This window comes from Heterodontus francisci, chromosome 25 (assembly GCF_036365525.1).
Source record: "Heterodontus francisci isolate sHetFra1 chromosome 25, sHetFra1.hap1, whole genome shotgun sequence".
NCBI lineage: Eukaryota > Metazoa > Chordata > Chondrichthyes > Heterodontiformes > Heterodontidae > Heterodontus > Heterodontus francisci.
This window is the reverse complement of record NC_090395.1, coordinates 42,239,020-42,253,034: the sequence shown is the minus strand read 5'-3', so window position 1 is coordinate 42,253,034 and position 14,015 is coordinate 42,239,020. Positions and strand designations below refer to the sequence as shown.

Here is a 14,015-nt window from a genome sequence, read left to right as displayed (position 1 = left end):
TACAACCCTCTGAAAGAAAAAAATTCTCCTCATCTCTGTCCTAAAAGGGTGACGCCTAATTTTAAAACAATGCCCCTTTGTTCTGAAGTCACCCACAAGAGGAAACATCCTCTTCACATCCACCTTATCTAGACCGTTCAGGATCTTATAAACTTCAATCAAGTCTCCCCTCACTCTTCTAAACTCCAGTGAAAATAAGCCCAGTCTGTCCAACCTGTCCTCATACGACAACCCGCTCATTCCAGTTATCAAAATAGTAAACCTCCTCTGAATCGCCTCCAATGCATTTACATCCTTCCTTATATAAGACCAAAACTGCACACAGTATTCGAGATGTGGTCTCACCAATGCCCTGTATAACTGAAACATAACATCCTTACTTTCATTTTGAATTCCTCTCGTAATAAAAGATAGAATTCCATTAGCCTTCTTTATTATTTGCTCTACCTGCATACTAACTTTTTCTGACTCAGGCACTAAAACACCTAGATCCCTCTGCACTTTGGAATTCTGCAATCGTTCTCTGTTTAAGTAATACTCTGCTTTTTATTCTTCCTGCCAAAGTGAACAACTTCACATTTTTCCACATTATACTCCATCTGCCAGATTTTTGCCCACTCACTCAACATATCTTATCAGTCTGCAACCTCCTTATGTCCTCTTCACACCATAATTCCAGAGCTTCAGGCCTAGATGGCTGAATGCATGGCTGTCAATGGAAGGATGATGGAAGTTGGGGGATGCACAAGAGACTGTAGAGGAAAACAGAATTCTTGGAGATTGTAGGGATGGAGGAGTTTGCAGAGATAGGGAGGAGCGAGGCCCTCCAAGGATTTTAACACAAGAATAAGAATTTTGAAATTCCGTCTTTAGTAGACCGGGAGGCAATGTAGGTCAGTGAGCATAGGGGTGATTGGTGAAAGGGATGGTGTGTTAGGATACAAGCAGCAGGAATTTAGATGAACTCATCTTTTTGAAGGGTGGAAAACAGGCGGTCAGCCAGGAGAACATTGGAATAGTCTAATCTGAAGGTAACAAAAGCATGGATTGGGATTTCAGCAACAAATGGCCTGAGACAGGGGTGGAGATGGGCATGGTTTGAGGTGAAAGCTGAGGTTCTTTATGCTGGAAAGAATATAGGGTCAGAAGCTCAGCTCAGGATCAAATAGGATGCCGACATTGCAAAACCTGGTTTAGCCTGAAACAGTGGCCATGGAATGGAGTTTGTGATGAGGAGCCAAAGGTAATGGCTTTGGTCTTCCCAGTGTTTAATAGAAGCAGTGGAGGATTGCAAAGAGGTGACAGTGAAGTAGAGCTAGGTGCCATCAGCACACGTGTGGCGTCTGACCGTCACATCTTCGAAAGTATTATTGAGGGTTAACATGTAGATGAGAAATAGAAGCAGGCCAAGAATAAGTCATTGTGGGACTCCAGAGGTAACCATGTGGGGGCAGGAAGAGAAATGATTGCAGGAAATTCCCTGGATAAAATTGGATCGATAAGAATGGAACCTGGTGAGGGCAACTGGATAATGGAGAAGTGTTTGAGGAGGATGTGCGATGAACCATGTCAAATGCTGCATATAGGTTTAGAAGGATGAGGAGTGACAGTGCACCATAGACATAGTTGCACAGGATGTCATTTGTCACTGTGATTAGGGCCATTTCAGTTCTATGGCTGGGACAGAAATCTGATTAGAGTTGCAGGAAAAATGAGCATGAATTTAGGAAATGATAACATGTTGAAGGATTTTGAAGAGGAAAGGAAAGTTGGAGATAAGTTTGTGGTTTGCAAGGACTAGTTTGCGAGATCAGGATCCTGCGCTCATCAGCAGTGGGTACGAATGACTCTCCAGCCAAGTGCTTCTTGCTCCTCCTATGCCATTTCCATCTTCTCCTGCTCACTGGTTTACCCATTATGCTCCGGTCAAACATACTAACTAAATTCATTGGGACGGATACAGTTATACTATTGCTTGTTAAAGTAAGATTGAGTGACAAGGTGCTTTGTGCAATGCCTCCAGTTCAGGTGGCCAAGCCATAGCTTTCTCTGACACAGAAAATGGAAAAGAAAGCTTCCCAACAAGTTTCCATTACAATTTATAGTCATAATTTATGGCTCAGAAGGAGGCCATTCGACCCATCGGGTCCATGCCAGCTCCCTACTGAGCTCTGCAGTCCCGCTCCCTGGCTCAATCCCTGTAGCCCTGCAAGTCTATTTCTCTCAAGCGGCTTTCATTTGAAGTCATCTCCACTTCCACCAGCCTTGTGGGCAGCGAGTTCCAGGTCATGACCACCCACTGCGTAAAAAAGTGCTTCATCATAGTCCCCCTGCATCCTTTGCCCAAAACTTTCAATCTGTGTCCCCCTAGTCCTTGCACCATTTGTTAATGGGAACAGTTTTTCCTTGTCTGACTTATCATAATCTTGTACATTTCTATTAAATCTCCCCTCAATCTCCTTTGTTCTGAGGAGAACAAACCCAGCCTTTCCAACCTAATTTTGTAACTAAAATCCTCCATCCCTGGAACCATTCAAGTCCTAGTATGGAACTGCTGATCAGTACAAGATTTGTACAGTGATTGTGCAATAAATAGATGCAGAGTGAAATAAGGAAATTAGTTCGACAAACCATGAGCTAAGCTAAGCCTCCTGTTTCCCCGTCTCCAATTTCTTCATCCAAGTCCCATCCTCAAATTTTCGAGGCTTGCTCATTAAGAGAGGATGTACAGCTTCATCAGATCTCTTCCGATAAGTATCATCTCTCTTGTTTTTATGCTATATAGATAAAGACATGCATTGCGTTGTTAACACTCGTGGCCAATCTTAGCACCCGAACTTGTGGGTTTTGGGATATCAATAGGTTTTGGAAAGATGCTGACATGCATATATTATAACTAGCAAGATCTTGTCTTGTGTAATTCTTTTCTGAGGGGAGTCCTGAGAACAGGTAATGCCAAAAAATGCACAATACAGCCTAAATGGCATTTAGAAACACGGCAATGAAATCCATGTGTAGGAGTAACACGTTTATGGGAAAGACAACAATATATATTAGATGAACATGCAATACAGTAGTCACCAACCTTGCCACTCCGAGTAACTTTTTAATGCCACTGTACCCACATCCTCTGGGGAGTGCTGGTCACATCTGCCAAGCACCATGCAACATCATTTTGAGCACCCAGCAGCCACCCTGGGGCAATGGCACAATTGTCCTGAGCTGTACTTGCTGCAAAGGGACTTCTACTGCCTCATTATCCAAATGGGGTGTCATCTCTTTGCAACACTGTAGCCAGAAAACCTTTACTTGCCACCACTCCAAATCATCCGATTGCATCCCACTGTCGGACATGCCCTAACCCCCAAGCATTAATCCCACCCAGTACATAAGGTTGAGTGAGGGGGAGGAAATTCAGTCCCATATTGCATTGTGCAATTCACAGACCCTTATCATCACATTTAAGAAAGTACTGTCTGTTCTAAAAAGCTAGTGATCCACTGTACTTTTTAAAGCTTTGAACAACTAAAATCAACTTCACACAGCCATTATTTCTTGCACCATCTCATAGAGTCATACAGCACAGAAACAGGCCCTTCGGCCCATCATGTCCGTGCCGGCCATCAAGCACCTAACTATTCTAATCCCATTTTCCAGCACTTGGCCCGTAGCCTTGTATGCTATGGCGTTTCAAGTGCTCATCTAAATACTTCTTAAATGTTGTGAGGATTCCTGCCTCTACCACCTCTTCAGACAGTGCGTTCAGATTCCAACCACCCTCTGGGTGAAAAGATTTTTCCTCAAATCCCCTCTAACCCTCCTGCCCCTTACCTTAAATCTAAGCCCCCTGGTTATTGACTCCTCCGCTAAGGTTCAGCTTTATCTAAGGTACAACACCAACTTCTAAATCTATTCCCTCATACTCACATGATATGATCACCTCTTTTGTGTTTTAATGAGAAGTTTCTCATCTTCTCTTCTACTCTCTTTTAATCTTGCTAGAATCCTGTAATATTGGCCTTGGCCCATCACCTTAATTTAAAAAGTCCTGTTGGTGTAGTATTGTGTGATGTATTATGCTACCAAAACCAAAATAGTTTCACATCATATTCATCATTGTTTTTATTTACAGGTTAACAGACAATAAAATCTTCAAACAGATTGCAAGGCTTCCCATTTGGCAAAGTAAAACCACAATGTCAAGCATTGAAAGGACAGTGTATCTTAATAAATAAAGTAGACATCAGTAATTTACAATGCATTATGCTTGACTTTCACGAAGTCATCCCTACAGTGAGTATTGGTCATTTAATAAATAAGAATAAAAAAATTAAGACTGAGAAGCATATTGTGAATAATGAATCTGTTCTCTAGATTATTATAATAGTCCTTCTCATGAGAATACATCCACTTTGATTCATGATTGTCATTTGGTTGAATTGATGTGTATTCTTGTGATGGATGCAGACACAAAATCAATCCTGTCCCATTCAACGTTGTTTGGTTGCAGGTCAAGATTTGTTCATTACTCTTGCATATCAATAATACCTGGTGACAAAAGAATTACATTATAAAATGTAAGTCAGACATCAAATAAGAATTAATGGGAGTAAAGAGAAAAATTGTGGAGGTTATTTATATTATTATTTATATTATTTTAATGGTTATACTGCCAAAATTGAGAATCCAAAGACAAATAGACAGATGCTGAAACAGAAGAGCTCAATATAACCATAAAAAACTATTAAACAAGAAAATTTCAGATCTTTTCCCCAGTTTTCTTCCCTTCCCATCCCTCCTGTAGCCATTGACTGTTTGTTGGAATATGGTCCCACATGTACCCTCCAAAACCTCAGCCAAGTATGTTGTCATTAATGTGCATGCTTCCATAGTAAGCCACAGCATGCTATTTGATCATGAGAGGACATCATAGCTGAGTCCAATCCTGTCCTTGTCCAAAGTCCACAGATGCAAATATTAATGCAGGAGGTCACTAGGTAACGTTGCAGCACAAACATGAGCTAATTTTTCCCTCACTAACCTAAGACCAATTGTAGTGCCCTCACTACTGTTGCTGCTGAAATCAACTAGCTCAAACAAAATCGAACATCTGTTTGAAAAACGATCAGTGCAAATTCAAGCATCTAATTCAACAAAATACAAGGTTATTTATTTTGACTTGTACTGTAACACCTAATTTACACCAGCAGATCAGGCACACTGTATCTTATATACTCAAGATGCCAAAGAAAGGATCAGGTTGCGTTAGAGTTTCCATTACCTCATTTAAGTAAAGAATCCTGTACTTGCAAGTAAGTGATATATTTCTGAGGGTCCACTACCAGCAGAGAGCCTGGCTGGTGGTGAAAGTAAGTCAGCTAATCAGGGTTATGCTGTGATGTTAGAGCCCTATCTGTAAACCATGTTCATTACAAGCAAGACTACACTGGCAGCAGATCCTCAAGAGATTACCTTAATTGCTCTTTTTATGTCAACAAATCTCTGGTGAGGCTTCCCCTTGTCTTCTCAATGACCTACATTCAACTATTCCATGGTATCAGTCTACAGAGCTAATAAATATTAATACAAATATAATGAAGCCCTATTAAGTTGGGAAACAGAAATAAAAAAAACAGTTGCATGTATATCAGGGTTAAGTATTAGCTATTAATAATTCCATTATTAAGCATGAGAGGTGAAAATCTGGAAACAAATTACCTATAAAGGATGACATTTTTCTCAATGCCAGCACTATATTGTTTTGAATATTTAGTTTGCTTTACCTTATTAACATGTTTAGAAATGTTACTGAATCACAACACAAAATGGAATTTTAATCGTATTAGCAGTTTTACTGCATGGAAACTGTAATGAGACTAGACCCCCGGATCCATAAAGCTTACATCAGTGTGGCAAATGTAACTGCATTTGCTGGCAAGTATTGAGCTGAATTTTATCATCCCTCTGGGGATGGGCAGAGTGGCAAGGGGGCCCATAAAATAGCAAGATAAGCCCGGGTGGGTGGGGTTCCAGGGGGTGGGGGCTGGTTGGAGTGCCCGTCACCTGCCCAAAGCCATTCAATTTTGGCAGGGGAAGGCCAAGAACTGCCTTTCCGCCCAGAGGCAAAGTGAGGTCCTTATGTAGTATCTTACGAGTGGCTGGTGGGAAGCCCGCCAAGTCAGAAGACCACCCAGTAGAACCAGGCGGCCTCCCTGCAGGCTGGGTGGGGGCCCTCCTGGTCGGGCAATCTGTTGCCCACAGAGTGCACCCGACGGCAAAGGTTGCCCCTGTACCAACACCACACACCGCCACTCTCAACAACCACCAGCAACCCCTCCACCCCCACCACTCAACAGGCCCTGCCACCTTGGCCCCGGCGAGCCCACCCCACTACCTGTTCTCTGGGTCTCCAGCATTGCTCCTGGACCTGAGCCTAATGCAGTACCAGCAGTGGTCACCTCCCCCAGTGGCACTTCTGGGACTGCTGAGCTGCTGGTGCTCTGATTGGCTGACAACCCTTGGAGGCAGGATCCCCATCCTTAAAGGGATGGGGACTCTGGCACCGGACAGTTAACTGCCTGAGCACCGTAAAATGCAGGCGGGCGTTCCCCAAATGGCTGAGGTGGGCTTCCCCTCGCCTTTCTGGCCCAGCATCGGGTTCCGCGCTGTCTGCATAAAATCAGAACATCTAATGTTTTGATCACATCAGATGTGTTCTGGGTATGGCAATATGTGAATAAATCAATAAGATATTGTTTAAATGTGTCTTTGAATGCTTGTTTATCATGATAATCAATGATTGTATCAGGAAATGGAATTCCCTCGTCCCTTCGCCCCCTTTGGTCATCCAGAGACAGCAGCAACTCACATCAGGTACAGAAAAGTAAACTGTATTGATGGATTTTCTATAGCTTCGTAACAATACATTTCACTCCCAGCCTCAGTAAAGCCCTACTGAACTGTAATAACAGTTTGGTTACTGATGAGAGTTTCAAAGCTAGGTTGTTGAAATAGTGTCAATATTACAGCTCCTTTAAAGCTGACTGGTGCTACTGATGAAGGTACAGACAGGAACGGATTGAAATTAGTGAATTATGGATGTCACCTGGTTGACATAATGTCACAACCCATAAAAACAATGCTGATGTTAAAGTGAAGGTTAGATTATAACCCTTAATGATACACTTGGAATCTTACTTTATATAAACGTCCACTTTAAAATTACTGTTGCCAAAATTGATAGATGAACCTTGATGTATTTATTTGGCATTTATTTTCCCATATTTTAACATGGGTATTAACTTGTTTATTTTAACATAAGTAAATGCCTCGATGATAACAAACCATCGAATATTTAATGAATACCTAAAACCTTCATCCCAATAGCACCAATAGGAACTTGTCGGCTCATTTTTTTAAATAGATAATATCTTTATCATTCTGGTAACAGCTCTAGAAATTTTGACTATTCTACTGAAATGAAACCAATCCTAAATTATGTTCGAATAAGCGTATTGTGCTGCTTTGTATCATAGTTACTGCAGGTTTAATGATTTAGCATAGATTGCATGGAAATTTTATTAACTGTAAACTACATGTGGGGAATTGAACCGAAACCTATTTCATTTGAAATCCTTAAAGAAACATGGCCATCTGAAATTTCAGGCTTGTGCGTAAGATATTCCTGGATGTACTATAGAGCATCAAGTTTGGGATGTTAAAGATAATGGAAGTAATGCTAGTCTACTGCAATTGTTAAATTAAAAAAATCTCACCATGTCAATTGGTAAACCTGTTTACATTAATTTTTGTTCTATTAGTATTGCACAGGTGAAGATTTATACCACAATCTCAATACTTGCTTCACACTATTTGGCATTTCAGCAATGACATGCAAATAGAAATTGCAAAATTATATTATACATGTTTCTACTATTAAACAGGGATAATCTATCCAGACTAGATTTATACCCAAGTCCCAGGTGGCAAACTAGTTACTGATCCACCACACTACTTTAATCCCTACTTTGAAATGATTTGTTTTTGCTTAGATAGCAAAACCAGTCAGACTGATGAGGTAAAAACAGAAAGTGCTGGAAATACTCAGCAGGTTTGGCAGCATCCGTTCTGATGAAAGGTCACAGAGCTGAAATGTTAATTCTGTTTCTCTCTCCACAGATGCTGCCAGACCTGCTGAGTATTTCCAGCACTGTTTTTATTTCAGATTTCCAGCATCTGCAGTATTTTGCTTTTATATCAGACTGATGATATGCTTTAGAGCACCAGCAATTTTCAAGAACCTGGGCACATGAAAAATAGTAGCAAGGTTACGAAAGCTGTTCTGCAGTATCACACCTACACACATTATTTTCTTTCATCATGCACAATACTGATTAATGAAGTTTGACTCATGCTGGGAAATATAATTATGATGTTAATAATGCTAATCTGTTTCCACATTCAGTCACATTCAAAGCAATCCATTCCCAGTACTAAGACTAGAGACATACCATCATGGTTAACACTATTCAGATCCCAGTGAAGCTGGCCATCCTAAACACCAGACAACAATATTTAATGAAGAGATCTTCAAGGTTATTTCTATTAATGAAAAAGTACAATATGAATAAAGGCTATTATGACACATAATGTAAATAGTACCTAATTACAGGGAGGGGCACACAGCAGTATTGCAGGATATAACTACGGGTGTGTACCACACCCACAATTGACAAAGAAATCAGTTAGATAGTGATAACTTCACACAGTGTTATCTGATTGATTTAAATCCTTAAGAAGCTATTGTACACAACATCAAAGAAGTTATCTTGCAATTACGCATTCTAAAATTGAGTGATGTATAACGAGTGGTTTTCTGCTTTAAATTAAAGCTATTTTGTGCTGGAATAATTTGGCTCCAACTGCATGTGTCAAGTTAAACCTGGATTCAAACTTAATGAACAACAGGGGTCAGTTCTCCTTTTGTCTTCCTCATTGGATATTGAATAAGGATGGAATTAGGTGGAATCTCTCCACAGATGCTGCCAGATCTGCTGAGCATTTCCATCATTTTCTGTTTTCATTTCAGATTTCCATCATCCGCAATATTTTTCTTTTGTTAATTGGTGAATTTACTGCACCAACATACAAGAATGTGGGATTCTGCAAATCAGCCATTCTATGCAAAATGCACAATTTGTTCCAAGCTACAGTCATGTGAATTAATGGCACCAAATGTAGGATCCACAAAGTGTGTGAAGCATTACACAAGTTACAGCATTTACAACTGTTTTCCTAACATTTAATACCACCATTCTTCTAAATATTAAAAGAACCGACTATCTTGAACTCATCTCGTAATATTAACAATAAATATATTAGTTTAGTTTAGTTTAGAGATACAGCACTGAAACAGGCCCTTCGGCCCACCGAGTCTGTGCCGACCATCAACCACCCATTTATACTAACCCTACACTAATTCCATATTCCTACCACATCCCCATCTGTCCCTATATTTCCCTACCACCTACCTATACTAGGGGCAATTGCTAATGGCCAATTTACCTATCAACCTGCAAGTCTTTGGCATGTGGAAGGAAACCGGAGCACACGAAGGAAACCCACGCAGACACAGGGAGAACTTGCAAACTCCACACAAGCAGTACCCAGAATTGAACCCGGGTCGCTGGAGCTGTGAGGCTGCGGTGCTAACCACTGCGCCACTGTACCGCCCAAAGTATGTTGGTATAAATTTTTTCTGTTTGAAATTTTATTTAAAATGTTAATTTGTTTTTATAATGAATTTAGCATCTTTATTTAAATAGCAAAGGAGGTTCATAAGAGTACATTAAATTTTGAATTTATATGGTGCCTGTCACATCCTTAGGATGCCCCAGCTCACTCAATATCCAATGAATTATGTTTGTAGGCTAACATGGCAGCCATCATGTGCACAACAAGGTCCCGCAAACAACAATATGATGAATGAACAGTTAACCTGTTTGCTCCTAATATTGCTCTGCACAATTATAAAGCAAGTATCTTTTGAAACCACTTACTTTTCAGTCCAAAACTTATCATACCACAACATAAACAATGCAAGTAGGAGCCTACATCATTAATAGCTAAGGGTATAAAGCAATTTCTCATTGTTAGTTACTGAATGCCTTATTTAAATATGAAATGTTGGGAGCAGAGATTACTTAAAAGATTGTGATCTCATTAAGGGGTTTCAGGTGATGCCGGGACACATAAAATTGAAGCCATACTTTATTTATTTAGAGATACAGCACTGAAACAGGCCCTTCGGCCCACCGAGTCTGTGCCGACCATTTATACTAACCTTACAGTAATCCCATATTCCCTACCACCTACCTACACTAGGGGCAATTTATAATGGCCAATTTACCTATCAACCTGCAAGTCTTTGGCTGTGGGAGGAAACTGGAACACCTGGCGAAAACCCACGCGGTCACAGGGAGAACTTGCAAACTCCGCACAGGCAGTACCCAGAATCGAACCCAGGTCCCTGGAGCTGGGAGGCTGCGGTGCTAACCACTGCGCCACTGTGCCGCCAACTGTGTACGAATATTATCTGAAACAAATGTGTCAGTCTTGTAATTATTTCTTCTGCCTTGGACTGTCACCTGACACTGAACTCAATCTCGCCACGATCTCCTTGGACCCCTCCTCTGTCTCTGATTTGTCATACTGCTTGTCTGACATCCAATATTGGATGGAGCAGAAATTTCCTCTTACTAAAGCTGTTGTCTTTGGTCCCTGCCACAAACTTGGTTCCCTGTCCACCATTTCCATCCCTGGCAACTGTCTTCAACTGAACAAGACCGATCATGAACTTGGTGTTGTGTTTGACCCAGAGATGAGTTTCCAACCACATATTTGCACCATCACCAAGACTGCCTACTTCCACCTTCGTGACATTCGACTTCAACCCTGCCTCAGCTCATCTGCTGCTGAAACCCTCATGCATGCCTTTGTTACCCATAGACTTGAGTGTTCCAATGCTGTTCTGACCAACCTCCCATCTTTCATCCTACACAAACTAGTGCTCATCCAAAACTCTGCTGCCCATATCTTAACTCACTCCGAAACTTGTTCACCCATCACCCCGTGCTCACAGACCTTCACTGGTTCCCCGTCTAACAACACCTCAATTTTAAAAGCCTCATCCTTGTTTTCAAATCCCACCATTGCCTTGCCCCTCTCTATCTCTGTAGCCTCTTCCAGCACTATAAGCCTTTTGAGATCTCTGTGCTCCTCCTATGCTGGCCTCTTGCACATCCCTGATGTTAATCGCTCCGCCTCTGGTGGCCGTGCTTTCAGCTGCCTGGGCCCATAAGCTCCAGAATTGTAAACTTTCTATGATTCTAGAGTCCCGTCCCTAAACCTGCTGCCCTTCACCCCTCTTAAAACTAATCCTGAAAACCTACCTCTTTGATCAAGCCTTTGGTCATCTGCCCTGATATCTCCTTCTGTGGCTCATTGTCAAAAATGTTTTTAATGATATTTCTCTTGTTAAGTGACTTGAAATACTTTATTACATTAACTGCACTATATAAATGTAAATTGTTATTACTGGCAATATACATGGAGGTTCTTCCTTCCTGTGTAACTTAGCTGAGTTCAGTATTTGTCTTGTGCCAGCTACCTATGCATGGTAAGAAAACTATGAACATGTCTCTATCAATGGTTGCAGTCAGTTCTTTGGAAAACTGGTACTCGTGATGGTTCATCAAATAAAAATCTTCCTTAATACTAGTATTTTCAGGAGCACCATGTTTACAGTTAATTCAGATGGCTGCGGCTGAGCTTTTAAAAAAATTAATATTTCCTGACTGAGACAAGTCAGGGTCCGAGTCCTGTGGAACTTCTTATCTCTGATTGTCACTGGTATCAATTGCCGAAAGCTGTAGTCTTTTGTTATGTCCAATTGCTAGAGTCGTTTCATTAAAATGGTACATACACATTAAAATCAGGTTTCAGGATATGTGAACCTTTGTCCCAATCCTACAATAACGAAATACCATAGTTTTTCTTTTATAACTAATGATACAGTCGGTTTTCAGTATCTTTCATATTTATGCAGTAAATTAATACAATTGCGAGCTTCTGTTCGTGTCGTGTTAGTTAGTTCCTCAATGATAGGAATGGCGAAAAGAAGTAGGGGGTACTTTAAATTGTCAGGGACTACCCGGCGTGACGATCGCCTGTTGATCAAGTTCCCTTCATATTGAGCAGGATCATTTTTTTTCATTCATTTGCGCGCTTACAAGAAAACGACGTGCAGGTTTTAGAAAGATGATGTGATTAAGTAAAGACGCTTTCAGGCCATGCACCAACTCACCTCCGGTGTCTTTGGATCAGGACATTGAGCTGATGGCTGTTGGTGTGCAGATGTGTGCCAGCTGTCTGGATTTCACAGACTGGATCGCCTGGCGGTTTTTAAACTGCACCATCCCCAGGGTGATCTCCGCATTCCACGTCGTGTCTTCCAGGCACCTGAAGTCAATTTCCTTGCTATCTGCCATCACGATGGTGAAGTAGACATATCTGCCTTTCCTCTCCACACAATCCACCGTCTTCATGTTTTCAAAGGACAGCACCTTGCATTTCGACCGACTTGTTTTCGGGTCGGAGATGCACAGTCCTTCGTCTGTCAGGACGCAGTTTTTCCTCTTCCAAAGCTGCAGCAAACCGTCGCTCCTTTTCTCCAACAGCCCTTCCTTTAGGATGGTTTGACCGTTCATTTCAGGCATGTTGTTTAATTCGGATCCTTCCCTTTGACTGAAAATTCGAACTGTGCTAAGAACTTGGGATGATGGCTCTATCTAGTTCATTTCCTCTCTCTCTCTCTCTTCTCTTTCCTTCTCCTCCAGTCTGTACTGGTCCGCTGCCTGGGATCTGTTACAACATGCCCAGATGGCTTTTTATTCATTTCAGCATTTCTTCGCCCAACCCTCTTCTGACGTTACCAAGATCAAAGGCATCCTCCTACGCAGCACTTAGTCAACATTGGCAGGCGGGGAGTGGGGAGTGGGGGGAATACCGGCAAAACTGTGTCCCCATGGTTTGGGAACATTTTATACCATCATCTGTTTCTGAAAAGCAGCAGCCCATGTCTTTAACGTCCCGCTATAACACACATATTCCCGCAGCATTTTAAAATATATAAATATCCCCTCTCTTTGCAAAATGAAATACGGTGCTATTACATCTTGTGAGCAATTCTTCCCAACCACTGTCAAGGGGATTTTTCTATTCTTTTTCACTGTTTCCCCATTAGACAAGCACGGATTCGGAGCTGTATAAAAGCTGCTGATGTAAATTATCATATATTTATCTGTTTTCATTCTGGCAGCCTGCCCTATGCATCTTTTTTCGTTTTGGGGCCAGCCGTTTACCCCAGTCTGTCATCTGCTGGGAAGGTTTATTCATTCGGCGGGCTGGGTTCATTCACTGGCTTTCCCGAATTATTCATTCCCTGAGCTTCTGAGAGCAAAAGTGCGTGTGAGATGAAGGCAGGACCCGGGTGGCGTGCTCTCGTCCTTGCTCGTGAGATGGTAAAGTGTGACTAATTGCCTTTGTGCTGCTTCAGCGGCACAATTCTACAATCGCCCTTGCTTTAAGGACGTTTGTGATCCACCTTCAGTCTTTTTGTGTTACTGACGGTGCTTTCTGCCCTGCTCTGAACCTTTTTTCCTCTTGAGATTTAATTTAGTGACCAGGCTCTTGTACCGCTGCTTTCTGTAAATAACCGACCTTTTGAGCCTATAACTCCTCCTTAACAAATTATTCTTCATTAAGGCAAAACTTACTGAAACAGGCTTTACAAGTTAGGATAGTTTGCTGAACTATTCTGTTCCATGTACAAAGATAGATTTTCTAGCAAGGTTCTGGAGAACTATTTCCGGTTATTAAACTGTCTCAGCTCATTTTTATAGAAGAATACTTATAGGGCCTTTCCAGGAGCTCAGGGCATTTCACAGTGATGTACA

At 41.5% G+C, this 14,015-nt stretch overlaps 1 protein-coding gene across 1 annotated transcript; it reads right to left on the bottom strand.

Annotated features, from left to right (window-relative positions):
- Positions 1-4,104: 4,104 nt before the first annotated feature.
- Positions 4,105-13,615, bottom strand: LOC137383845 (pleckstrin homology-like domain family A member 2). Its single transcript, XM_068057146.1, has 2 exons — positions 12,365-13,615; positions 4,105-4,548 (listed from the first exon to the last, which is right to left on the bottom strand). Exon 1 carries the CDS (start codon positions 12,774-12,776, stop codon positions 12,381-12,383), a length of 396 nt encoding a protein of 131 aa, XP_067913247.1. The 5' UTR covers positions 12,777-13,615; the 3' UTR covers positions 4,105-4,548; positions 12,365-12,380.
- Positions 13,616-14,015: the final 400 nt, after the last annotated feature.

What these genes read in the sequence shown, in the direction of transcription:
- LOC137383845 (XM_068057146.1), bottom strand. Translation starts at nt 12,776, where the DNA reads ATGCCTGAAATGAACGGTCAAACCATCCTAAAGGAAGGGCTGTTGGAG.